General features: G+C 38.7%; 2 protein-coding genes across 9 annotated transcripts; one reads left to right on the top strand and one right to left on the bottom strand.

Moving 5' to 3' along the window:
- Positions 1–253: 253 nt before the first annotated feature.
- dcaf15 (DDB1 and CUL4 associated factor 15) lies at positions 254–8,152 on the top strand. Of its 2 annotated transcripts, none has more exons than XM_077523807.1 (13): positions 254–618; positions 1,139–1,236; positions 1,354–1,489; positions 1,766–1,872; positions 1,951–2,078; positions 2,163–2,324; positions 3,913–4,461; positions 5,753–5,844; positions 6,145–6,267; positions 6,346–6,422; positions 6,504–6,608; positions 7,245–7,360; positions 7,501–8,152. In XM_077523807.1, the coding sequence occupies exons 1-13, from the start codon at positions 466–468 to the stop codon at positions 7,554–7,556; spliced, it is 1,902 nt and encodes a 633-aa protein (XP_077379933.1). In that variant the 5' UTR covers positions 254–465; the 3' UTR covers positions 7,557–8,152. The 2 variants fall into 2 exon arrangements, with proteins under 2 accessions (XP_077379933.1, XP_077379934.1); XM_077523808.1 differs by lacking the exon at positions 254–618 and adding an exon at positions 690–807.
- Positions 8,153–9,270: 1,118 nt separating this feature from the next.
- rfx1b (regulatory factor X, 1b (influences HLA class II expression)) lies at positions 9,271–26,492 on the bottom strand. Of its 7 annotated transcripts, none has more exons than XM_077523800.1 (18): positions 26,381–26,492; positions 24,957–25,326; positions 21,787–21,884; positions 21,615–21,707; positions 20,171–20,247; positions 19,796–20,096; positions 18,413–18,594; positions 18,230–18,349; positions 18,037–18,158; positions 16,704–16,819; positions 15,113–15,216; positions 14,891–15,042; positions 14,722–14,819; positions 13,021–13,170; positions 12,723–12,934; positions 11,367–11,520; positions 11,250–11,295; positions 9,271–11,185 (listed from the first exon to the last, which is right to left on the bottom strand). In XM_077523800.1, exons 2-18 carry the CDS (start codon positions 25,297–25,299, stop codon positions 11,010–11,012), a joined length of 2,544 nt encoding a protein of 847 aa, XP_077379926.1. In that variant the 5' UTR covers positions 25,300–25,326; positions 26,381–26,492; the 3' UTR covers positions 9,271–11,009. The 7 variants fall into 7 exon arrangements, with proteins under 7 accessions (XP_077379926.1, XP_077379927.1, XP_077379931.1 ...); XM_077523801.1 differs by having other exon boundaries at positions 21,615–21,704; XM_077523805.1 differs by lacking the exon at positions 26,381–26,492 and adding an exon at positions 21,973–22,544 and having other exon boundaries at positions 24,957–25,103.
- Between the last annotated feature and the right edge of the window lie 1,476 nt (positions 26,493–27,968).

The following is a 27,968-nucleotide window of genomic DNA, read 5'->3' as shown; positions in this document are numbered from 1 at the left end:
ATTTTTATTAGTTTGGCAGTCTTGTGGAGAGCTTGCTTCCATTTTCAATATGTGTTTCCTGCTTATTTTACTTTCTGGTCTCCTATTTTAGTTTTTTGTTTTTTTTTTGTTTTTGTTTTTGTTTTTATGTGAAGGGATGTAAATGACAACAATGTTCATATTTTGAGGAACAGGCTAAAAATCCTAGACTGCCTGGTATCCGGACACTTCCCAAGCCAAGGCAACGCGTTAACTGATTTACTGACGTCATATTTAATTGACGTCTTTTTAAAATGACGTCAAGGAGAAGTTAACGTCTCATTTCTGCCAGTTTCTTCGCTCTTCTGTTGTTTTACTCAATTACTCCACTGTATAGATATCAGGCGTAACAGAGAATTGAGGACGTAATTAAGAAATGAAATTTGGTTCAGACTCCGACTGACAAAAAAAAAACAAAAAAAACAAAAACCTGGCCTGTTCGGTCTGATGCAGTGCTGGCCAATCAGCGGCGTCCGCAGCTCAACACGAACGACAGTTCTGTCAGAGATGGCGCCCAGCTCGAAATCAGAGAAGGATATCAAACACAAAACACAGAGAAGACACAAAGACCATATCGTAAAACTTCTCGTGCGAGGGCAGGTATGCATGTCATTTACTAAACACGTTACTGTAGGTATGGCAAGCAATGCTTTTGGAGTAATATGATGCGAGCCTCCTTGTTTTCGTTAGCGTCTTATGCCAACTTGTAGCTGTAAACTAGCTAGTTTGCTAACAGCAGCACTTTTTTCGTTCATTCGCCTGTGCGTTACACTTTATTGCCTTTCTATGGTTGGTTTTGTTGACAATATGTGTACAAATACTTGGGACTCGTTAGCTAGCATATTAGCCGTTAGGTATAGGGTATTTTAAAGCTTAGCAGTTTGTAATTTAACATTTAAGTTACATTAGATTAGATTCGACTTTGTCATTAATCATGTAACAGGTACAAGGCGACCAAAATATTTTCAAATGTATAGCTACTTAGAGTGACGACTGAAGGCCGAATAGTGTGCAAATAACATCAACCAACGTTTTCCTGAATCGTCGCACATTATTTGCATCGATTCGTGTCACCCTAGCTAACTTTCTTTTTGTTGTATATCATTGTTCCATTTTGCAGCTTTCAGGGCAGTTCTCACAGCACCTGTTCAGGAAGCTCCCGCCTCGAGTGTGTGTCCCATTAAAGAACATTGTCAGTGAGGAATACCTGAGGGCAGGGTAAGTGTAAGTTGTTATTTCACCCATTCACTAGTTGCCATTTCTAACATTTAATTTAAGCAAACTAGTGTTGATCCACACAATGCGGTGATGCAGTCATTGCCTGTTTGGTTCCAGGCATATCTTTCTTGGCTTCACAAAGTGTGGCCGCTACGTTTTGTCCTACACCAGGGACTGTGGAGAGGATGATTTCTCTTTCTATACCTACCATCTTTACTGGTGGGAGTTTAATCTCCACAGTCGGCTCAAACAGGTAAAACAATTAACACACAATATGTGTAGTCTATTGTTATTTTCACGATATTTCCAGCTCAAACACATTGTCAAAAAATGCAAATTAAATTGCATTGACTCTAAATTTAGCCAGAGTATGAATACGTTGCGCTTACAAATATGCGGCACAGTGCATATGTTGATTGCTGTGGAAAAAAAACAAAGCTATTGGTAGCTGTAAAACTTTTTTTTGCATTGTAGTGTACTATTTAAGTAGACTCACACTTTTTGTCTATTGTATGTATTGTCATTCTAGGTCCAATATGTGAGACTGTTTGCAGGTGAGGAAATCTACAACGATATTTACCTCACTGTGTGCGGGTGGCCAAATGACCAGTCTAAAATTGTCATCTTCGGTTTTAAGTAAGACATTATTTGCCTCATTTAGCATATTCCACCATTATGGTGTAATTATGTTATCTATGTGGTGCAATCTGTCAGCTATCTCCTGATGAACTTGATGAGCGCTGAGAACTACCGAGACATCTACATCACCATTGTTTCAATGCCTCCAACTCAGCCTTGCGCTGAGTGCTGCACACTTCCCTCGAGTACATCCGTACGCAATGGTAAACATATGCACACACCGATGCTCCTCTGCTGACCTCGCTTCCTCAGCCCAACACCTCTGATTGTCATGTGGGTCTCTGCAGGAAGTGGTGAGTGTCTGGAGCACAGCTATGTCCTCAACAGCAGATATCAGGTGGTGTACCCCTTTCCCACTTTTCAGCCTGCTTTCCAGCTGAAAAAGGACCAGGTCATCCTGTTAAATACGAGCTACTCTCTGGTGGCTTGTGGCATCTCTCTCTGCCAAGGTAATAATTAAAATTTGCTTATTAATATCAACTAACCCTTATATTGTATATACCAAGGGTCTGCAACCTGCGGCTCCAGAGCCTCATGTGGCTCTTTAGTCCCTCTCTAGTGGCTCCCTTTAAAAAAAAAATAGTAGAAATTTATAAAAAAAAAAAAAAAAAAAAAATTATGTACGCATTTTTATTTTTTTTAGATGAAATAATCATTAAATGGATTAATGATTACATTTTTAAAAATTATTTAAAAAAAAAATGTCAGTCCAAATTTTTAAGTTGTTAGAAAAAAAGAGATGACAGGTAGATTATTATTATTATTTTTTTAATGACCAGAAATGTCCTAAAAGTAACCATAAAATGTCCAAAAGAGAAGAGAGAAAGATAGTTACTATAAAATGTCCATGAAAAAAAAAGGGTCACAATTGAATAAGAAAATGATTAAAAAGCTAATAATAAATTAAAATGTCCAAAAACAAAAGAAGAAAGGCAGAAAATTACCATAAAATGTCTTCGGAATTGGAGAAAAAAAAAAGTCAGAAAATTATTTATTTTAAAGGCAGAAATGAAAATGTTCAAAAACTAACTCACAAAAATGTCCGAAAAAAAAGAAATCCCTTAAATTACCATAAAATATTGAATAAAATTGCCAGAAATGTCAGAAAATTGATAGCAAAAAAGGCAGGAAAAAATGTCCAAAACAAAACATTAAATGTACAAAAAAGGAAGAAGAGAGGCAGCAAATTACCAAATATCCATAAAATTGCCAAAAGTGTCAGAAATTTAATGGAAAAGCCCAAAAATATAAAAGTGTATGAAAAAATACAAAAAGGTAGACAAAATGAATTGGATGTTGCATATTTCTGTGTTCTGGTGCAAGTCTAATTATCTCTTGTTATAACACACTGTCTCATTCATCATAATGTTTTGGGGCTTAACACATTTTTTTTTTGGCATAAAATGGCTCTTGTGACAGGAAAGGTTGCCGACCCCTTGTAGCCTATACCTTTCATGTACATTAACGGACTATCAGTAAAATGACACAAAACTGGACAATCTCAATTTCAAAAGGCAAGTTTGCTCAAAATGGTCTGTTGTGCTACATAAATTCGCCGCGCACTAACCCAGCTTTAGCCTCCTACTTTTCATGAGTGGCTGACAGTCGGACACAATAAGCACCTCCAAGAGTGTTCTTGGACTAGTTTAAATACAGTAAACCTCGGCATGACTTTACTGACTACTGTTAAAGTCAAGTTAGCAGCCACAATAACTGCTTTTTTAGGGTTAACTTCAGAATAAAAGACAAGGCATCAATGTCCATGTAAAATATTACCTGTGAGGCTTTTATTTTGAAGTTTCCATCACGGTACGAATGAGCCAATATTATGATGGTGGATTTAACTTTGTTGCATCTCACGGTAACGGTTGCTAGCTAGAACACGGGGACGGCACCGACAGAACGGTCATCTAGGTTGGTAGAAATTAGGGCCCCTGAGCACCCACCCAAATTGGTCGCAGACCCCTGCACTTTATGTGCACTATGTTGTTGTGATGTTATCAAACATTAAATGACACTTAATTGGCTTTGTTCCAGGCAAGGCTGGTTCGTCATCCCAAATTCTCTACACAAAGAGAGCGGCTTTGTCACGTCAAGCGTCCACATTGTCCTCTCCCACCGCCTCCACTTCCTCATTGCCTCAGGGATTTCCTGATAGGCAGCCAACACAGAGCAGGTCAAACCCCACCCAACCTTCTTCCAGCCAATCACAAGCTGCCATGCGAGCCCGAGAATTTGCAGCCGACCTCTTCCGACGGGCCCAAGGCGGAGGGGATAAAGAGGGAGAAGAGAAAGCATCAGTGCCGTTGGTGGTCACCACTCAGCAGGAGGAGCAGGAGTGTCCAAAAACGACGGCGAAAGAAACACGGGCTTGTTTGCCACACGTGTTGACAACTGGCCATAGTTTAATGCAGTCAGCAGAACAAATAATCTCACCTGTGTCCTCGTCGTCATCACCCTCGTCCCCGCCAACCCAGTCTGCATCTCAGGAGGTTGACCCCAGTGAACCTGGATATGTCAACTACTCATGTCTGCACTACTGTCTCCAGCCGGGCTTATTGGAGCAGAATACGGGAGGCGATACAGGTGAAAGTGCAACATACAGTATACGTACATTACATACACCTGCAACATTATGACCACAATTGCACAAAAATACAACCACAACGGTGGGAATTATCTTTGTGAGGGCAGATTTTTGGATGGGCACTTCTTGTATTGGATCCCTTGTGCCAGGGTTGTCAATCTTGTTTTAATGGCATTGTGTTTGTGGGAGGGATTGGGTAGGGGATTATAACCTTAACCTTAATTAATCTTGCTTTCAAGGTCACGGGCAATAAAGGAACAAAGACTTAAAAAATTAAATAAATAAATAAAAATTTTAATTGTCCCTGCATTTCATTAAACTAACAGAAGTTGGGGAGTTTTTTTATTTTATTTTTTTAAATCAAGTTTCTGTCAGTGGTCATAATGTTGTGGCCAGTTGGTTTATCATAGGACTCTGATTATGGAAAAAATAATAATCATGATTATTTTGGCAATTATTGAAATCGTGATTGTTTTTTTATATAAAGCAAGAAAATGTTTAAGCATTTAAAAATATTAAGACAAAAAAAAATAGAAAAACTAAAATTTTGTGAGTTCCTTTTGGACCAAACAGAATTTCTAATAATATTTATGTATCATAAAGTTTATTTATTTATGTTGACTTGAAGTCGGAGTGCTGCAACTTGTGCACTGTGCAATAGGACGATCATTTCTTTTTTGGTACAAAACAAGAAAATGTTTACACATTTAAAATATTAAGACCAATTAAAACATAGAAAAACTATAATTATGTAAGTTCCTTTTGGACCAAACAGAATTTATAATATTTATTTATTTATTTATGTTGGCAAAAACTTGAAGGTGGAGTGCAACATGTGCACTGTGCAGTAGGACAATCTTTTTTTTTTCTTTTTTTTTTAATTATTTATTTTTTTTTGTACAAAACAAAATGTTTAAATATAAAACACAAAAAATATTATGACAAAAATTCTTGAAACACTATAATTCTGCAAGTTCCTTTTGGATGAAACAAAATTTATTAAATTAGTTATTTTAAAGTTTAAATGTATAAATGTAAACGGTTCAAAAATTACTTGTTTTTTGTTTTACAATTATGCTGGTTCAGTAATTGTGGAGTATATTAATTAAAATTGTAATTAAATCTCAATTAATTACACTGCCCTATGTGATTCATATCAATGACAAGGGCCAAGTATGTAAAGTGTTGTAGCTGCATTTAAGTTACATAGTTAATGTCATGTTTTCAGTTAAGATGGACAAGTTCAACTTTTGTCTTTGAGACGTGCTCATCATTCTTTTTTGCATCAAGGTTACGAAGACGATAAAGTGCAGCTGGCGTTCACGGTCACCGATCTTAAAGGGCGGAGCCTGCGGCTGATCAGTGAGCCACACGATGGACAGGTCAGTATACAGCATACTGGAAATATCAGAAGTAAGCATCGGCGGTGATTTGGGCTTTTTTAAATCTGATTGCTGATAAAAGGTAAATGTAAAACCATTTTAATCTCAGGGAACTATTTATTTAAATTTGTAGTTAACTTTATAAGAGATGCTGCTGACCCTGGGAATCTCCTGAACCCCAATGAAGAGGAGACCAAAAAAAAAAAAAGTGCCATTCTGTATAGCAAGATTTTGAAAAACAAGCTATAATATGCACACTGGCAAAAGTTTGTAGTTCTGTGTGTGCATGTTCTGTTGCAGAGTGTTTGCGTAGAGCAGCTGACTCTGGACTTTGAGTATCTCATTAATGAGGTGATCCGGAAAGACGCAGCATGGGCGTCGCAGTTCTGCTCGTTCAGCGACTATGATGTGGTCATATTAGAGGTAAACAAACACGGTCGTTTACGGCACATTTTTTAATTGAAGTGTGTGCGTAATAATGGTTTTGTGTTTGTGTGTCAGGTGTGTCCGGAGAGCAACACTGTCATGATTAGCATCGGCCTGCTATTGCTGGCCTTCTCCCCCTTGGAGCATTGCCGGTATTTGTTTTCTTTCGTGACTTTTTTAGTAGGCAGAATTTGGACTCGTCCTTGACGCTTGTGTGCTTTTCCTCTTGTCAGGCCCAACACGTACCATTCAAACCTGCAGGTCAGTTGGGACCTTAACACGGGTGTGTGTTGCACTGTGGGCGTTGGTGACCTTACAGAGGTCAAGGGTCAGACCAGGTAAGAAAACAACCAGTGTGATGCATGATATATAGATATCTATGGGGTTTTTTATACTTAATTTTTGATTGATTTCTTTTCTGACTGGAAAAAAATAAAAAATAAATCTTCTGGCGGCAGTCCCAAAGACATTTTATCGTAATTTTAATATTTTTTAATATGTTATCATTTGATCTTTTTTTTTTTTTTTTTCCTGCCTTTTTTTAAATTAAATTCCCTGAAATATTTGTCAGTTTCATGGACATTTTATTGTAATTTTCTGATTTTCTTCTTTTTGAACATTTTTAGGTATTTTTAAAAACTATCGTCTACCTTTTTCTGACAACTTAAAATTCTGGACTCTGACATTTTTTGAATACTTTATTATTATTATTATTATTATTATTATTATTTTATCATGAATTCATTTAAAGAATATTTTATCTAAAAAAAACCATATAATTTCTACTAAGATATGCATATATTATATATTTTTATATTTTTCTTTTTAGTTTAAAATAGCTTAACTGAACTAGAATCCCGTGTTGCCAACTTTTAAGAAACAAAAGTTGTCCGTTAGCGCTAGATTAGTTGTCAGTTATGTCGTTATGTATTGCACCTGGAGTCATAACGTATGCAACCTGTCTCGTGTGTCAGCGGGCATGTGTGGAGTTCTTACAGGAAGTCGTGCGTCAACACGCTGATGAAGTGGCTCATTCCGGAGAGCAGCTCGCGCTACATCAACCGCATGACCAACGAAGGACTACACAAAAGTTAGTTGGAGCTGCAAATCTATTTATACATATATATAAAGTCAGACTTATTAGTGCTCATCAATGCACACATTTCCCAAAGCTGATTGAAACTCTTGATTCTGAGAGTGTAACGAATTGGTTCCTCCTCTCCCATGTAGGATCATCTCTGCAGGTGTTGGCTGATAGCGAGAGATGCACCTGGATTGTTCTGTGATGTCACAAGGCGATGGGTACAAATCAAAATGAGAAACGACCTAAGGGCTCAGTTACACTGTGATAACAAAAACTGTACTAATTGTACATATGTCTTTTTTTTTCTTTTATATAATAATTACACATTTGTATTTACTTATTGTTTACTTTGTAAGTATAAAAAGCAAGAGCTGCATTGAATGAAGATTCTGACAACCATTCTGTTATTTTTTTTCCTTACACAGTATAGAAGTATTCCTGAAGTATTTGTGTCTGCCATAAAAAGTATGTATGTCAACCTGCACTAGCAAGATAATTGTATTTGTGTGTACAATGGTATGATTATTGCTAATTGTTCCCCCAAAGCCTGTCTCCATTTTGTTGACTCATAATGCTGCATTTTTTTCCCCTCATAATATTGAACAAAACAACCCTATGTTACTCTAAATATCTTTAAGTGAATTCTATACAATATTTGCTTAATGGTTGTCGGGGTTTTCATGTCCCATAGTGTTTCACTGGTTGATGCAAAGCTGTATATTCTTGGTGAGGAAGTAAGAATTTGAGGGTTTTTGTCAAAATAAAACATTTTTTGTTGTTGTTGCTGCAGATGTTAAACGAGATTTGCTCTCCAATTTGAGTAACGTTCACATGATACAAAAGACGGGTTTCCAACCTTTATTAAGCCAAGGCACCCATTTTACACACTAGAAAAGTCTCACAGCACACCACCAGACAAAAAAATGGCATACACGCAAAAACAAAAAAAAATTACTCACAAATTAACTCATGGGACCCTGTTAAGCCAAGCTAAATCATACTTGTCGAAAAGCACGACTTATTCCTTCTGCCATCTAATGGAAGAACATTTCATTTAATTGTTCTGCTGCCCTTACTCTCACTATGTCACTGGTATAGGCAGCTGAACGATGACATTTTTGTAATAACTAGGACAAATTAGGTGAAATAAACTAACATTGCACAGAGTTGTGATGAGCTCTTTTGGTGCACTGGTGTGCCATGGCACCCTGTGGGAATCACTGAGTAAACAAATACAATATACACACCATTTGAGAACGTGATCACAATCTTTTAAATCAGTGACAGTAAAGCTACAAAGATCACAGATTGTACAAAGGTCTTATGAGGGACATCAAGAGGATCCCTGTAATGAAAAGCAGCTTAAGCTTGAAGGTACAATCCACATTACAGTACATGAATAAGAACACAATCACCTTTTAAAACCTCTTTTTAACTTTTGCTGTTGATCACTTTTTTTGGGGGGGGGGTGGAAAATATTTTAAAATGAAATCCTGATACTTGTACATTGTGCTCTCTGTAAAGGGTCGATTTTAAAGTTCAGCACACCTCCAAAGCCTGGTCCAACATCACATTAAAAATAGTTTAGTAACCTGTTGCCATACCACAACATGTATCCTAAGGCAGTTTGTGGTCGAACAACATACAATTTGGATATACCTGTATGTCACGAGAACGAAAAGTAAAACTTGGACACTACAAAACGCTGAACATCTTAAGCTGGTGAATCAAGTTAATAAACAGGTAACCATGGTTACGATGTAAGTGCTTAGCAAGCTGATTCAAGTTTCCTTTTCTCTTGTATGACTATTTGTTTTGTTTGTGTGAAGAAGTGACTATGATGTGATGTGGTGAAGGAAATGAATAAAGGAGGATGAGCAAAGGAGAGATGACAAACGGCAAAGTTGGCAGACCCATCACATGGCTCACATGATTTTTAATAGCTACAGAAGTTCAATACAAGGCTACGGAACCGCCATAGAAATGCAACAATACATAAAATATATAATATAAGCTCAATTGGGCTAGCAATCTCTCAAAGGCACAGCGTATCAGTCAGTTGGCCAAATCAAAAAGGACGTACAGAAAACAAATCAAATATGGCATCCACAACCAGTTTCTCATTATTGAGCCAACAAAATCAATTAATCTTGATTAAAAATCACCTGTGCATAGACATTGCTTAATAAAAGGCAATGGGAGTGATTTGAGACACCACGAGGATCATCGTTAGTGGTTAAGGCGGGGCAAGGGAGACTCATGGAATTATCATGAGTGTGTAGTCTAGTCTATCAGGTAAATCTGCGACGTTTGTGCAGGGCTGGCCACTTAATGTTCCGGGAAGGCACGGGGATCATAATTGATTACATGACAAAAGAACAAGCAGCACAAAGAATACATCATTGGCATAAAGGGCACTCCCGTTTTCTTATAGCCTACCATACATGCTTACACTGGACAAACACATTCAACACCAAAGAATATTTAAAAGGGGAAGTCAACCCGACCAAAAATTCTTGTCGAGCTATGTGACCTCACTAGTCTCAACATGACGTTCAGATTAATGCTACATTTGTGGAAGACGAGTTATGCAGCAAAATCCAGCCATTTTTATCCATCTCAGGGGGCGGCCATTTTGCCACTTGCTGTCGACTGAAGATGACGTCACAGTTGCTCATGGCTTTGGCTACGACCAATCACAGCTCAGCTTGAGAAAACAGGTGAGCTGTGATTGGTCGTTTTCACCTGTTTTCTGAAGCTGAGCTATGATTGGTTGTTACCTGAGACCTGAGCACCATAGAGATCCTGATGTTGACATCACAGATCCCAAAATGGCCATTAGCGCAGCCATTTTGGCATAATAGAAAACGCATCTGCTAACTGTTAGCACACGCAAAATGTGGAGGAAATAATCTGTTTTGTTCATTTGTGCTGCTACAGTGTAATAGATATTACACAGTTGAATTTCATAACTGATAAAGAAGACTTTTTACGGCATAAATGACACGGCCAATTTAGCAGCTAAGTTGCTAACCTAAATAACACAGCAACACTTGCGTCAAACTGCTAACTTTGATGGTATTTTGAGCACACAAAGAAGAAATAAATCCGGATTGTACAAACTTGTCAAGCTTTTGTATGATCAGATTTGAAAGTGCTCACTGGCAAGAGAGGAGGTAATCCCATGTAGCAGCTTCACCAAGGTGAAAAAAAGCACTCCTGACACATCATCAGCAGTCTAAACATGTCAACCTCCCGCATGTATATCATGTCTTTTTCATCAAAATGACTGTCAATTTTCTTGGACGGAAAGTTGACGGATAAATGCTAGTTTTCGCCCTCCACGCCATTGTAGCTAATTAACGCTGCTCCACAGGAGGGCGTGTTCAGAGAAAGTCATGTGCCGACAGGATCTCTATTGATGTCATCTTCAGTTGACAGCAAGTGACAAAATGGCCGCCCCCTGAGATTTTGCTTCGTAACTTAAGATTCCACTAACGCAATATTAACTAGAATACCATATTTAGACTAGTGAGGTCACATATAACATATTATTGTCAAGAAATGTTTACGGTTGAATTCGGAGGAGAACACAGGACAGCGGATGCAGGATGGGATGACTTGATGGTGTTAAAGTGTGTGTGTGTGTTTTCCTCTAAGCCGGTGTGTTGTGCGTCTCTGTCAGACTGTGCAGGCTTAAACCGGTCCTGGGCTGCTTGGCGGGCGGCTCCAAAAGCTCCTTGTCTTCCAGCATGCCCAGAGAGCTGGATTGCAAGACCAGATCTGCGCTCTCCTCCTCGCTCTCTTCATCCTCATCCTCGTCTTCCTCATCTGACGAAGAACCAGGCGTCAAGAGGACTGCAAAAAGAAGCAGCACCAAGTGTGCTGTTGTTACCTTTCTCCAGGTCTGGAGTGGATCGGCTCTTGACGGTGCTGGCGAACTGCAACACAAAAGAAGTTTCACCAAAAAAGGAACATTTGAAAGCAGAAGTCCCTATTTGCAGACACTCACTTCTCCCATGACGGCAACCGGGGTCTCCCCTTTCGCCTGAGCCACCCTGTGCTCGATCAGGTAGTACATGTACTCGTCGTACAGCAAGCGGATCAGGTGAAAGGATCCGAAGCTGGCGGCGCTGCGCAGGGTCAGGTCTCGGATGACCATCGAGCTGGTGGTTGCCAAGACTTTTTTTTTTAGATTTTTATAGTGGACGTCAACCTTAAAACATTTCTTGATAATAATACATCATATGTAACCTCACTAGTCTAAACATGACATTCTGATTAATATTACGTTTGTGTAATATGAGTTATGAAGCAAAATCCAGACGTTTTTATCCATCTCAGGTAGAGGCCATTTTGTCACTTGCTCACCTCAGGGCTCAGGTAACAACCAATCACAGCGCAGTTTCAGAAAACAGGTGAACTGTGATTGGTCGTTGCCTGAGCCACTGAGCAATACTGATGTCATGTTCAGTCGACAGCGCTGATCTGTATATGTGATTGGATAGCTGATAGCCCAAATATGCCAGTGCAAGCTGTGGAAGTCACAGGGCGGCCATCTTATTACTCCCACTTCGCGAGCAGACTACTGTATGAACTATATGGTATACGTACAAATGAGACATATAGCTCATAGGAAGTTAGTATAAGGCCGGAGGCGGGGTGGGGGGTTTTTGCTGGGGTGGTCACTGTTTTATAATAAGTAAAAATAATAATAATAAGTGGACGGTAATAGCTGCTTTGAAGACCCCCTTTTTCTTTTATCGCTCAGTTCTTTAGATCCCAATATTAGATTTGGCAGGGGCATCTTTTGTTGAATTACAATTATAATTCATTAATTAAAAAAAATATATTTGTATTTAAGACAAGTTGTAAAATGTCTGAAGTCCTCTTGTTTATGTTTAACAAATTTAAAACACCATAAATCATGCTGTTTCTAAGTACTGTCTCAAATGTTCTCCAATTTCGATACTGTAAATGTATAGAATCGTATGCTGAGAAACCTTTCTTTGGAGGAGCAATATGGTGGCCTCGCGACTTCAAAAGTCTTGGCCTGTCGGCTATCCAGTCATTTATTCAGATCAGTGGTAACAATCAATCACAGTGCAGCTTCAGAAAATAGGTGAGCTGTGATTGGTCGTTGCCTGAGCCCCGAGCAACTGTGATGTCATCTTCAGTCGACAGGAAGTGACAAAATGGCCGCCCCCTGAGTGAGATGGATGAAAACAGCTGGATTTTTCAGCTTAACTCATATTCCACGGAGGCAATATTAACCAGAATACCATATTTAATTTAGTGGGGCTGCATAGAACATATTTTCATCAAGAATTCCCCTTTAACACTGTAACATGTCTCGCCAGCATCTCACCTGTAGAAGGACCAGTTGAGCAGGAAGACCTTGGCGGCTTTGGGCAGGGCGACGGCGTTGGCCTCGTAAGGTTTGAGCACCTGAGAGACGACGCCGTCCAGCCAGGATGCCCACTGCTCCAAGGAGTTCTGCTGCTGCAGCGTCATCTTAAAGTCTTGCTCAAGTCGCTGGACGATGCGGTCCTCGCACTGACACACCCAGGATGCTTGCTCCTGATGGGGGCGAGGCGGGGAAACAGACCGATTAGGTTCCGTTAACGTCTCGTACGCTTTCCGTCCTTACGAGCGCGACGGCGGACCTGAACGTTGGTGAAATCGACACGGTTCAGGTCCGAGAGCATTTGGTTGATCTGAGCCGAGTTCTGGAGGACGGCGCGGGCTGCCTGGGCCAGGTGGTTCAAGCTGGTGTAGCGACGCAGCGTTTGGGAAAAGGAGCTCACGCACACCACCTAAAGGGAGACACAGAAAGTGCAATAGAAAATGGCAGATTCTCAAGCATCTGGACTTTCCTCAACTAGTTTACTTTTTAGGCTTAGATCCTACTTGGCAGGCTTTTGTGTTTGGTGTTCCACAGGGTTCAATTTTGGGGCCCTCCTGGTTTCCTGTTTGTTTTTTTGTTTTTTTAGATAAAATATACTTGAAATGAATTCCTGATGAAATAAAAAAAAATTAAAAAAAAGTTAAGTAGAAGAGTTAAGTATTCATAAAAATGTCAGCCTGCGATTGGCTGACAATCAGTTCAGGGTGTACCCCGCCTACTGCCCGAAGCCAGCTGGGATAGGCTCCAGCACCCCCCTGACCCTTGTGGGGAATAGGCTGAGGATGAGGACGAGGATGGATGGATGGATGGATGGATGGAAAAAATGTCAGGGTCCAAAATTTTTAGTTGACAAAAAAGGGAGACAAAGGGTAAATGAGAAAGTTTAAAAAATTACCTAAAAATGTTAAAAAGCAAGAAGAAAATCACAAAATGACAATAAAATGTTCCAGAAATTGGCAAATATGTCATAGAATTGAATAAAAAAAGACCAAAAAATGTCCAAAAACAAAAGAAGAAAGGCAGAAAAATACAATAAGATGTATTTGGAATTGCAAAAAAAAAAAAAAAAAAAAAAGTCAGAAAATTGATTTGTTTTTCTTTTCTTTTCTTTTTAAAAGGTAGAAAATAAAATGTTCAAAAATAACTATCTAAAAAAAATATAAATCCAGAAAATTACCATAAATGTCCACAAAATTGCCAAAAATGTCAGAAATTTACTGGCAATCAGAAAACATGTCAAAAAATAGCAACAAAATGTCCAAAAACAAAAAAGAAAGGCAGAAAAATACTATAACATGTATTGGAATTGGAAAAAAAAAAAAAAAAGTCAAAAATTGATTTAAAAAAAAGGCAGAAAAAAAAACGTTCAAAAATAAATATCATAAATCCAAAAAATTACCATAAAATATCCACAAAATGTGAGAAATTTACTGGCAAGAAACGGCACAAAAAATGTCAAAGAAATAGCAACAAATTGTACAAAAAAGGAAGAAGAGAGGCAGAAAATTACCATATGTCCATGAAATTGCCAAAAATGTCAAAAATTTGACAGAAAGGCAGTAAAGTCTAAAAATGTATGAAAAATGAGGTATGAAAAAATACAGTACAACAAAAAAGAGAACCCCAAAAACAAAAGACATAAGGTAGAAGGGGAAAAAAAATCTCAAAGTATTGGATGCGGCACATTTTTCTGTTATGGTACAGCTGTAATTAGCTCTTGGGTCCTAAGTACACATACTAACTCACACACTGTTTTGTTTTGTTCATCACAACGTTCAATTTTTTTGCGACTCCAGACACTGTTTTTGTTATTTGGCCTAAAATGGCTCATTTGACAGCAAAGGTTACAGACCCCTGAGCTAAACTCAAGCCTCTCCTTTAACAACAGCAATTAGAAACAGTAAAAGGCCTTATGTGAGTACTTCTGCCAGCACTGGAAACTGGATGGAGGCATACAAACCTTAATGCGGACCATCTCTTCTGGGATGTTCATCATGGCGCCGGACAGCCAGCTCTCCAGACTCTTAGCAAAATTACGGATGGCCTGAGTTAAGGCACCTGAAGGGGGAAAAAAAAAACGTGTTGAAATTCAACATTTCGTGGGCTTTTTTCAACCCCCGCATACTTACTGGGGATGGGTCGGAGCACATCGGGGATGAGGATCTCCACCAGCGTCTGATAGAGCAGGTTGTCACACGCTCTCGTCCAGTGTAGGACAGGCTCAAACTTACACAGCAGCACAAGGCACGATTTTGGCAGACGTTTCTCCGACTCGTGGTGACTGGAAGAGCACACCGTTGCTATTGTAGTGGCGGGGGTGCCGGGTCGGGTGTTTTACTTTTGACACTCACAGGTTGAGGGTTTCGGGATCGCTGCCTTGGCTGAACCTCCAGAAGGACTTCCAAAGTGTCTCCACAAGAGTGAACTGAAGGTTCACCATCACATCCAGAACGGCCTGTTGGCGAGAGGGGAAAAAAAAAAAAAAAAACAGGATCGCAGAGGTCAGCAGTGCCACCTGTCAAAATTGTGTCTGAAGATGATGCTGAACTGAAATGCTGAAAATTTAAATGAAATTATAAAAACCCCGGACACCCGAACAGGATGTAAGAAAATGGTTGGTCCTCCCAAAAGAGGATCTTTGGTCACCCTATCATATCTTGTATAAAGTACTATAGTGGAACCTCTACTTACGAACGTCTCTTCATACGAAATTTTCGAGTTACGAAACGCCTCAATGGGAAAATATTGCCTCTTGTTACGAAAGAAATTTCTAGATACGAAAGGTAAAAATACATTACCGAACGCAGCATACTTTCGGCTATGGCTATTTCCTGACATAGGTATCTATGAGCGTAAATACTAGCTCGGTTTTTGTGCATCTTTCTGGCATCCCATTGGCTAAGAGGAACCTCTACCATAGGTATCTATGAGCCTAGATACTAGATCGGTGTCTATACAGCGTCCTCATCATTCATCCCGCGGCCCATGAGGTGTTTTTTCGTAAATGTATGAACCAACGGCCGACGAATTTGTGCAAAAATTCAAACAATTGGTGATTGATGAAGGCACAGCAAGTTTTTAATTGCGACGAGACGGGCCTTTTTTTGGAAAAAAGATGCCTCGCCATACCGGAAGTTTCCATGAAGTTTCAGAATTAGTTTAAAAGAATCGCCCAGAAAAAGTGTTCACCAGTCGGGCGTTTGCTCACTAAGATGATGTTTGCCTTGGACATTTCCGAAGCATTGTTAAAAAAAGAAAAAAAAAAAAAAAAGAAGGAAAAAAAAAAAAAGAAAACGTCCTTGGATCAGTTCTTTACAAAACACCACGCAAAAAAAAAAAAAAACACTTCTGAGAGAGGACATGAACCAAAGAGGGCAAAAAACGATGAGGACAGCAATTAAAAAGGTAAATGACCATCATTTTTATTCTTTACTTTATTCTTTGTTTTTTTACATTATGTCCAACTCTCATTTATTGTGCAATAATCTAATTGTAACATGTATTTGTTACATGTTTTGATGCATTTTTGTGCTTTATAAAACATTTATGTCTGAATTTTGGGAGGCTTGGAACAGATTAGGGCATTTACATTGAAAATGCGCCTCTACTTACAAAATTTTCTACTTAAGAACTTTCTTCCAGAACCAATTAATTTCATAAGTAGAGGCACAACTGTATTTCAAATGAGAACTGATTAAATGCTAGCATGCTAGCAGTTGTTATGCTAACATATAGCTAGAATGCAACCTGAGTAGTGAAAGTCATAAAGGCAGATTCATAGATTCGACATCTTGCCCTGTATTTCAAATGACAACTAATAGCCTAGCATGCTAATATGGTAGCTTCAGTATGCTAACATATAGCAAGATGGTGACCTGTGTTGGGAAAGCACATTGAACTTAGGTCAGATAGAGAGCAACTTTGTGTTTTTCATTTGCATACCTCACAGTGTTCCCTATAGAGCGTCTGAAAGGCTTTGAGGTGTTCAGGCAGGATCCCATCAGGCAGGCTGCGCGCTTGCACGTTCATGTCAACAAAATCAGGCAACGGGCGTGATGCTATGCACAAGATGGAGGACATAATATGGTTACCACTGTACACTATATTGTCTTTTAATCTGTTGTGCCTGTCAACAGGAAACCTGGTAGTAACTTTGATATACTTGGGCTGGATATCGATTCTAATTTCCTCAATCGATTCGATTTCGATTCACTAGAGTTTAGTTCAATTCCATTTTGATTTTTCTCTATTCGATTCGATTCGATTCGATTCACTTCAATTCAATTCAATCCGATAGATTAATTATGGCACATCAATTCTTCTACAGTGTCAAGGACATGATAAAAATTCCACAAATATTCAATTCCAAAGTGAATTTGTGGAGGCAGTAACTGGCCAAATGATTTGGTTTATTAATGAAAGTATCACTGTGTTATAATTAACTCATATAAACCCCAAAACGTATTTATAAGTTTTTGTTTTTTTGTTTTTTTTTCTATGCTAGAGCACACAGAAGGCTTTGATGCAGCTTCTGATCTGAAGAGGTCGCTTAAAGCAATGGTAGTTATGACAAAAAATGGCCAGCAGGTGGCAGGAGAGTATAAGTGATCAACCAGGGCCTTGTTGAAACAAGCTCTTTTTCCCGTGTTTTCAACGTGTTTGTGAATAATGATGAAACTTAGCTATATTCCAATGCTATTTGCTGCAAAACTGAAACAGATACAAATATATATTTTTTAACTTATAAAAGAAGAGACTAATCTTTCTTTTGGTAGGTTCCATGTTTTTATAGCAATAGAACACAATATTCTGTGGGTCTTACAAAATCAGTCAAAATCAAGTTGCTTCAGTGAAAATAGCTGGGAGTGAATGACTTAAGTGTTACACAAACATTGACATCAGCAAGGATGAGATGAAAATCTAATCATAATTCTAATTCAATAATTGTTAATATAAATGAAAAAGATTTGAATCGTCTCCAAGTGCAATAAGTCAGATCTTTCATAAATGTAAGAGAATACATTGAAATTTATGTGACAAGTAAATTTCAAGAAAACTATAAGAATTTATGGGAAAAAGAGATATTAAAATTATTTTATGAATCAGTATCGGGCTCGAAAATGAGTATTGATTCGATATCGATTATTTGATTATTATTATTTTTTTAACCCAGCCCTATGATATACCATCATAATTTTATTTTATTTTTTTGTAGAAGTACAATAATATGCAAAACACCATTGTGCACATTCAACTAAAAACGCCAGTTCCTCACCCAGGAACTGCTGATACTGCTGCACCTGGGCCGAAATATCACAAACCACTCCTGCCTGCTGCTGGGACGTCCCCCCTGATGTCCCATTGGTGATCCCCTCTGTTTTCTGAACGGCCTTTATCCTTTTGTAGAGAATACACTCAGGTCAGAACAAGGTTTAACAACCTCTTCCTGTAGCAGCCCACACGGCTACCTGTTTTTCTGTGAGAACGGCTGCTGCCGCATCGCCATGTGCTGCTGTTCATCCATCAATCTGAGCAGAGGCGAGCCAGATTTGATCCTGAGTCCATAGTAGTGGTACTTTGAGTTCCCCCTGAAACAAGCATGCGAAGGCTCACAACGAGGTCAATCACAACAACGAGCTTTGTTTACCTACCGGGTCCCGAGCCTTCGAGTGCGGAGACCCATGAAGACAGACCGGATGAGTTTGCCAAAGGAGGCGGCGTTGACCGGTTCCAGCTTCTGCTCCTGGCAGTGTAGCAGGTAATGGTAGTAGAGGGTGCAACGAGGTAAACTCACCCCCTCGGCACCTTCGTAGTTGTCACATAGCCATTGCACCTGAAGAAGAAATGTATTAAAAATACAAACGTAAGAAATGTGAGGTGTTGTGTGCTGAAAAGGATTTTATTCGTCATCTATCACATTAACTCACTGAAGCGAAACCCTTCACTCCCGGCTGTTTTACTGGATTTTGACTGATTTTGCAAGGCCCACAGAATATTGTGTTCTATTGCTATAAAACATGGAATCTTCCAAAAGAAAGATTAGAGTTTCTTCTTTCATCAGGAAAAAAAAAAAAGTTTGTTTGTATCTGTTTCCATTTTGCAGCAATTACCATTAGAATATAGATAAGTTTCCTCATTATTCACATTCTTGTTGAAAACACTGGGGACAAGAGCTTGTTGCAACATAGCCCTGGTTGATCTCTTATACTCTGCTGCCACCTGCTGGTTGTTGTTTTGTAATAACTACCATTGCTTTAAGCCAGTGGTTCTCAACCTTTTTTTCAGTGATGTACCCCTTCTGAAATATTTTTTTCAGCCAAGTACCCTTAAAGCAGCATAAAGCATTTTTGATTGAAGAAAAAAATAAAATAAAATAACCGAGTGGTGTGCCATTATTACCTGATTTATTATACAACTTTGGAACTCTATTTGTATTTATGTGGTCTCTTGAACTATTTGGGAACAAAAACCAATAACTAAAACAAAATAATAAACAAATAATTTAATTATAAATAAAGATTTGTACACATACAGATTATTATCAACATAAACTGTCATCTTTTGGGATCATAGTAAAGCGCTGTTCTCAAAACAAAACAATTGTTTTAAATAAAGTTTTCAAGTAATTGACAGGTGGCATATGACAAGTTGGGTCAAACCATTCTGGTATAGGGGAAATGTTGGGTTTTTAGGACACTGAAATTCAATTGCCAACTGAATATGAAATTCATTTGATGAATTTAGATATATTTTTTTAATATTTACATATACTTTTTAAATATATTTTAAAATCTCATGTACCCACTGGAGTACCTTCACGTACGCCCAGGGGTACTCGTACTCCGATTTGAGAACCACTGCTTTTAGCCACCTCTTCATGTCAGAAGCTGTATCAAAGTCTTCTGTTTTCTTTTGCATTAAAAAAACAAAACAAAACAAAAAACGTGTAAATATGTTTTTGGGAGTGAAGGACAAAGTATTAAAAATGTATTGACACATTTTTCGGTTTGAATGAGTTAAACTGAAGTACTCACAGTGGCCGGAGGGGCACGTGAATTTGGGCTGGAGTAGCTCTGTCCTCCTCCTCCGCCTCCTCCTGTTCCCGCCCCTCCTCCTAACAAATAAGCCCCCTGAATGACATAACCGGCCCCGCTCGCAGAGGTGCCCCCGCTCGCGGCAGCTGTGGCGCCCACCGAAGAGGGGAGAGCCTGCGATGTCACGGAGCCGCTGATGTCGGACTCCGAGCTAGATGTGGCCTCGTAGAAGTTGGAGGAGGAGGCGGGAGGGGTCTGAGAGTAGAGGGGTGAGTCGGAGAAGGAGAAGCTGCCCGGGCGGCTGGAAGAAGACGCAAAGAATTGTAAGTGGACAGTTGAAAGATGAGACGTGTAAAAACACTTTTTGTCTCTTACATAGCGGATGTGGTGAAGGCATTGTCGCCGCCTCCGCCGTCCACATACTGCACCTGGCCGGAGTACACCTGCTCCACCTTGAAGCAAAACAAGGAAAGAGGAGATTTGACCTGACCTGCTCGTTTCACAACAACAAAACCGTACCATCAATTATCTTTAAACAATATCAGGTTATTTTCATGTATTTATTTATGTGATATTTATTACAGAAGGGACAGACAAGTTTTCAGTTTGTGCTTTAAGACTGCTCTGCTGATTTATAATTTGAATATAAAGTTTAGAGGAAAACATATATTTGATTAAAAAAAAATCTAATGTCACATGGGTGACATAGCAGGTTCATAATATTTAGTCTCACCCCTTATTATAAAGCTAAATAAAAAGACAGAAGAAATTAAAGACATAAATGCATTAAAAGAACACTTGACTCATTGAGACATTTTCAGCAGTAAAAAGTTAATATTTTGTCCAGAATTAATTTTATAACTTCATTATTTTTTCATGTGCTATAGGGTATATGCCACGGAAGAGGCGGGATGTGATTTTGCACATCAGTTTGGTTCCGGACTTCCGGTCCAAGCTGCGAGTGCGCAACCGAGGGGCACAAAGACGGAAGAACAAGTATTTTGATGAAGCCTACACGTCGCAAACCGAACTGGAACCAAACTGATGTGCAAAAACAGTCCCGCCTCTTCCGTGGCATATACCCCATTAATACCTTTAAAAAAAAAAAAATTAAAAAAAATTCCACTTGCTGTCAACTGAAGATGACATCACGTGTGCTGAGGAAGTAGCGAACGACCAATCATGGCTCACCTGTTTTCTGGGCGTGGTCATCAAAAAATGAGCCATGATTGGTCATTACCTGTTTCCTCAACACAGGTGATGTCATCTTCAGTTGGCAGCAAGTGGAAAAATTTGATTTTAAAGATATTAATTGGACATGGAAAATAATTATTAATCAAATTAATTCTTAACAAAATATTAACTTTTTACTGCTGAAAATGGTTCAATGACTCAAGTATCCCTTCAATGCTCAATTCATTCGTGCATGGCAAAAACTTTTTTTGGTGGCAAAACAAAAACAAAAAAAAGACCCTTAAAATCAAAAGGAGTGTCAGTCAACAGCAGCCATACACAATTAGGAAGGCACAATTTTTGAACGGAGGCAGATAATTATTACAATGCATCTCTCTATGTACTGTCAAAGTTCCCAAAGAAGTCGAATTGCTTTCACATGATTCATATGAACAGGAAACTATGACAACAACAGCAGCAGGCCCATTACTAACGCATATCCTGTCACTCTCTAGTGGGGGTGGTTTCATAAGGAAAAATAGTTTTGAAAGTAGCAGACAGCATCACAAAACAGATGTCCAACTTTGGTGTCTCTACTGTAAATGATACTGTACGTAAAATAACGGAATAATTCTCATTCGATTACCTCTTGATTGATGTGTACAGACTGCAGGTTGTTGACGTGTCCTGACTGAATCCTCTTACCAGCCTGTGAAACCGTCTGCAACACCGACCTCTGCTGGTGAAAACAGTCACAACATCAATATGAAACCACCGTGGAACTCAATAAGCTCTTCTAGTCCAGTACGAAGTCATACCTGAGTGGTGGTCTGCACTGACTGGACCACCTGTGTAGGCACACCTGGGGCAGGTGAGCTGGACTCTGACAGACTGTCATTGGAGTGAGCAGAACCCTCTGGGCACCAAACAAGTAGAGAGAGTGAGATAGAGACTTGACCGAGCAACAACAAAAAAAGCCACGCACGCACAATGTGACAACTCACGACATGCGGCTTGCAAATTGTAATAAAAGCCGCTGTAGAACATCCCATGTGTGGTTTTTGGTTCAGCTGAGGAGAAACTGACACAAATACACTCGCTGTGCTTTTATATGTTGTGTCGAGAGAACGACAGCCTCGGACAGCTAATCTCCCCAGATGGAGAGAAATCCCTCCATCTTGTAAACATGAATATCAGATGCGAGAGGAAAATGAGACATGAGGGATGTTGGCTACAAGATGATGGACAACATGTTCACACACTTCCTTTTAACTTTAACCTTTTGATGAATATATTCCCAATTTGGATTACTGCAATGTCACACTAACACACTTGTACTTCTACAAGTTTAAAAAAAAAATACTGATGAAAATTTGAAAACTACTGACTTCACGATAAAGTTCTCAATGCTACCCTTAGGTGAGCCTCGCTGAGCTGCATCTTGTGACTTGTGGAACAAACCTTTCTGACTTTCTTGTGAGGACTCTCTCTCTTGCTCGCTCGCTCTCTCTGTCTCACTCTGCTACTACTCTTCTTAGTGAGTGGCTGTTCTGCTGCTTCTAACTTGTCAATACATCTGAAATGAAAGCACAGCTGTACACAGATCATGAAATATGAAATGATGGACGGGACTGTGAATGAGCCACATTGAAGTCCCAGTTTGATTATTGTCAACACAGACTGAAACCATCAGATAGGCCCTGTTGGGAATTTGTATAAAATACATACGTACCTTAACTTCAGATAGAACATTTGATTAAAAAATAAAATAAAAATAAATAAATAAAAAGAAACCTACGTTCTTCGAATACAGCCACCGTAAACTGCCATAAGATTAATTATTATGGAATCATAGTATTATTTATGTATTTATTTGTTTATTTATTTATTTTACTCTTTTAAAAAGAAATGAAAAAAAATGTAAAAACTTGTGATATCTGCCCCTGACAATACAAAATGACTGACAGTAAACAGTCAAAACATTTTTATAAACTAATTCAACAGCCAAAAAAAATGTTTTTCTAATACAGCCAACATAAACTGTCATAAGATTAACCATGATGGAATCATAGTAGTGCAAATTTATTCCATGTATTTCACATTCTTTAAAAAATAAATAAAAAGGGATATAAAGAAGTAAAACTTGTGATATCTGCCCCTGATCAATACAAAATGAATGACAGTAAACAGTCAAGATATTTTTAAAACAACATTTTTACAAATTAATTCAACAGCACAATTGTGTGCTATATATTTTTTTAAGTCCCGGTAATTGTGCTTTATACATTTTTTTTTTTTTTTTAAACAGCTAGACTGAGTGAAATGTTTTGGTTTTACAATCCAGATTGTTCCACAAACTGACAAATTGAATTGAAATACGTGTTTTGTTTTGTTTTGTGTTGAGGTTTGGAAAAAAAATATCAGTTTATCTTAATTTGTACTCACTTTTATTTGGTAAAAATTTGGGCTTTATACATTATTTTAAGGTGGTTATCAATTCATTAAATTTGAAATGTTTTAGTTGTATAAAAATTGGTTTAGTGTGATCTCTGTATCACATCTGAAAATGACTCGAATAGCATTTCTGTAGAAGGAAGATAGGGTTCAAATGATGGTATGTTGGCTGTAATATACTGCAATTAAATATTCACAGTAAGTTGTGCTCATAAGTTTATATACCTCTAGGATATGTACAATCACATTACATTCTTACAATCATAACTATATGGTGAGGAAAAAAAGCTTAATGCCCATAATATCCAAAATACTGAAGCAATTGTTTTGATATTTGCAGAGGTTGAAGTGGTCATGAGATGTACAAGTGAATTTTGGTGATGATTCATAGATTTTTTTTTTTTTCACTCAACATTTAGCTTTTGTAGATTTACAGTTGTGCTCTTAATTTTATAAGTGTATCAAAATGACTGAATGAATAGGACTTCACATTAGGAGGCAGACAAGCCCCATGCCCGCCTGCCCCAACGCGTGACTTTGTGGGTGGGAGTATACCGTGTTACTTGACACTAGCAGGCAAAAATATCCACTAACAGATGGACCGAAAATACACATCCAGGAAAAGAACTAGCCTAAGGCCTCATTCTCTTTCATTCTGTTCTCGTTAAGATTTTCAAAATGCCCAAAATTTCCTTTGACATTTAGTCATATTTTCCACTAAAAGGGAAACAGGCGACATTAATGTGGATCTCACAGCCAGAAAAAGATGTATTTGCCACATTAATAGACAGCCTAAGTTGCCATGGATACAGATTTCTTTGTTAGTAATTGGGAATTGCTGCTATTTCATGAGCTACATTATAACACTAACTCTCCCGCAAACTCAAAAAAGCTGCATTCCATCCCTCACATTTGGTACAATGTAACCTAGCAACCACATGCATCACATTATATTGTTGTGGTCTGCTCCTCTACACACACGCTCAATATTACTTAGCGTGCTGCTGACGATGGTAATAATGACTTAACACTGAGCCGACTAAAAATCACGACCACAAATTAAAATGGTTAGACAGAGGTAGGAAAATAATTATTCAACCCTTTTCCCTTTGGGATTTTCGTGTGTGTTTGTGCTTGCAATTATCAGATCTCATTTACTATTTATTTAGAGCACTAAATGAGTTGCTAGCAAGATAAATGTAAGAGTATGAATACATTGTTGAAATTGACTGAAAAATTGATGAAGCTAAACTTGTCTAAAATAACAAGTAAAGAGCAGAATATCACAGGAGATGAGAGCAGTGGCTGAATTTTGCCCACGATAAATTTAATTATTATACAATTCATTGATGTCCTAGGAAGGATGAGGAGGTGACCATTTGAAAATGTAAACATTTGCAGATATATAGTAAGTGTTGCATTTGGACATTTATTTATTTATCACCTTGTTAAATTATTTTTTATAGTTATTGTGAGACTCATTCACCTGATCATCATACAGTATCATTAATTATTATTGCTTACTGTTGCTCACCTGTAACAGTCACAATGATGTACTGGGGTGAGGTGCTCTGACCATTACTCTTCTGGGCCACAGTGTGCTGGATTTCAGGGCTGATATAGTGCTGTGTGGGAGCCGCTAGAACAGCTGCCTTCTGGCTCTGAGCCTGGGTAGGTGGAGCTTGTGAAGAAAGTGCATCCTGTCCACTTTTGGCTGATTGGTTGGCTGATGCAAGGCTTCCAGAGGTTAGTGGTAATCCGGCCAGGAAGTGTGCCGCTGTTTTGGTGGAAGAGGGTGTGGTGGAGGCCGGCGTTGCTACGGTTACCGTGTTGGTCTGCTGAGGCTGGAGGTCTTCTGAGTATCCAGAAGTTGCCATGGCAACCGATGCTTAGAGGCGCTAATTCTGTTGATTAAAAAAGGGAGACGGAGCTCAATTGCGAATATTCTATAAATGCCTTTGACGTCATATTCACTTGTATGTTATTGGCACACAGCCCTAGTGTGTGTGTCTGAAGAGGATGTGGGGCTTTATCTCTGAATCTAAGCAATATCTTTTTAGCCTTTCCAGCTTCAGTCCATTACAAAGGTGTAATAATTAAACAAATTTCCAATTGTAATAATGTAAGCAATGACCGTGTTTGATAAGCGTAATCAATACAGTATCTATTGTAACTTTATCACCTTTATAGTTAAGGCTTGATTCACATGCACAATATTGGACCAAGTCATTCAGGACTTTAGACCATCCCAACGTAAGATAAACCACTCCGATATGCACCCACACGGTAAACACGACCACTCACATCGTGTCACGGGAAGTGACTTCAATGTCACTAACAAAAACTTTTACCAAGTGATTTAAATGAGTTTGGAACATACAACTCCCAAATGCGCACGTTTAGCAAGGATACGCGATTCAAGAAAGTTGATACTATATACCGGATTGTAACATATAGCCCCGCTAGAGTGAAGGTGTGTTGAGTTAGCGAGAGTGATAGCTTCCCCAGCTAACAGCTCATGTCAGATAGTAAAGCTTCATGTGCGCTTGAGCTACTAAACTGTTGGCCAAAAAACAATGATTGCGTGCTTGTAATTCTTCCACCAAGACAAACACGCCTCGGAGCCAATTGTGTTCGAAGTTAAATGTGACACTCAGGGAAAAGTGAATAGTCGTGGCAAAAGTAGGGTAGTCACAAGCTTTAGAACGCACCCGCCATCTTGTGCTCTGATCAGAGATCTGACATCGCCATAACAACCGCTTGCGCACGCAAAAAAAGCTAGCAACCACTTTCATCACCGACATGCTCGAGCACTTTCACCGAACACAGACGAACGCGCAAACGAAAACCGCCATGCAACTTTAGAGAGCACGAAATAATATTAAAATCTCCTTTTGATTAGTTCACCTCTGTTTTTTCCCCGGGTATTGTCCTTTTTATGCTAAGTTTTTCTCTTACATTCGGGTTGTTGTTGACTCCCGTTGCTTGGTTCTTGTCGCCAGGACTACCGTGACTATGGCGCCTTGCCTTCACCGGGGCAACTGTTGCTAGCCTCTTGCCTAAACCCCGCCCACCACTATATGCTGATTGGACCACTTGGGAGGTGGTTATTACGTCATTAACAATACTCATCTCTTAGTGGACAATCGCCACTGTCTGTCACTCTCACTGGGCCAAGCGTCTCATGACCACTTCGAGTTTCAGGGAAGGCTCACCAGTTCCAGTTGGCGTCCAGAGTCTCTCGGAGGTGGAATAAAAGCATTAGTGCCTTTCGTATCGTTTGACAACTAAACAATAGTACTTATTCCAGCAACACAAATAAGAATTTACTGAATTTTAGTGAAAGTAGGTGCTAATGCAAAAGAAAACAAAACAAAATAGTGTGTACTTATAGACTCATTTTTAATGCCCTGTTTTTTTTTTTGTTTTTTTTAGGATAAAATGATTTTAAAAAAACAAACAATACATGTACCAATTATACAAAATGGTGGTTCGTGCACATGTGCACATGAAATTTTGCTGTCATTTGAAATCATATGAGCTACAATTTCCAATTCTTTCATTTTGTTCATCAAAACATATTTGCATTTTTTCACAACTGAAAACAGTTCAGGCAAATAAAATGCCTCTGACATGCTTTTATAAACAAATGACGAAGAATTACAGCACATTTGACATCCACTTTTAACACCCGAGTTAAAATTACTTGGCTTTCTCATGCAATTGGGCCACTACTCACTGCACCGTGAGGCGAGCCAACATTAGAATGGCTTTTGTTACCATGGTGACTAGGGTCATCACATTGCTAAGGGATATTGTTGAGGAAAAAAAGGGAGTATGAACTGTCACGTGAGACAATGAAAGCATTTCACTGTCAAGTCAACACTACATTAATTATCCATGGAACTACACTTGTCCAATCTATGTATGTGGCGCATGCAGGTGACACGCTGCCAAACGCAAATGGCAATTTCATCAGTATGTGCTACTTATTAAAACCAAAAGATTCCAGGACTGCAGCTCTGCTTACCTTTTCGGCTTTAACATATTGTAGTGTTTCAGAAAGAGTCGTCGAGCCATTGCTTGAAAGTGAATGATCTTCACTTGGCTTAAAATTTGAAGGTACTATGGGAATATTACAAATTGTGATGTCAAAATTTGGCAAAATTCAGAACTGCTTACTTATAGAAATTTATTTTTTAAAATAGGCAGCTAAGAAAATCATTACTTTTGTAGTATGTTGCAATATTTTAACACTTGATGGGTGGGTATTGTACATAATAGATTAAACGACAATTTGAAAGTGTTGCATAATAATATTTATAATACTTACATTTTCAGTGCAGGATTTTTCTTCTTTATGCCATCCAGAATATGTGCATGAGCATTCATGTGTTTTCACAGATAAAACAAGATTTACCAGAGATGTTGAGCCGCCAAAATTGATGAGGTGCCTGGAGAGAGTGATCTGTTTTCAGTTTCCTGTTGAGAAGATACTGAGATGACAGATATTGTTGTGTGTCAAACAAAGCACAACAACAACTAA

Source organism: Festucalex cinctus, chromosome 6 (genome assembly GCF_051991245.1).
Source record: "Festucalex cinctus isolate MCC-2025b chromosome 6, RoL_Fcin_1.0, whole genome shotgun sequence".
Lineage (NCBI taxonomy): Eukaryota > Metazoa > Chordata > Actinopteri > Syngnathiformes > Syngnathidae > Festucalex > Festucalex cinctus.
The sequence above is the reverse complement of the archived record's forward strand: the minus strand, read 5'-3'. Positions and strand labels throughout refer to the sequence as shown.

Coding starts and splice junctions, on each gene's coding strand:
- rfx1b (XM_077523800.1), bottom strand. CDS start 25,299: ATGGCAACTTCTGGATACTCAGAAGACCTCCAGCCTCAGCAGACCAAC. Junction 15,217..16,703: donor TCTATAGGGAACACTGTGAG/GTATGCAAATGA, acceptor TCTCGCCAACAG/GCCGTTCTGGATGTGATGGT. Junction 11,521..12,722: donor CTCAACTGGTCCTTCTACAG/GTGAGATGCTGG, acceptor GGCAACCACCAG/CTCGATGGTCATCCGAGACC.
- dcaf15 (XM_077523807.1), top strand. CDS start 466: ATGCAGTGCTGGCCAATCAGCGGCGTCCGCAGCTCAACACGAACGACA. Junction 619..1,138: donor AACTTCTCGTGCGAGGGCAG/GTATGCATGTCA, acceptor TCCATTTTGCAG/CTTTCAGGGCAGTTCTCACA. Junction 1,490..1,765: donor TCCACAGTCGGCTCAAACAG/GTAAAACAATTA, acceptor TTGTCATTCTAG/GTCCAATATGTGAGACTGTT.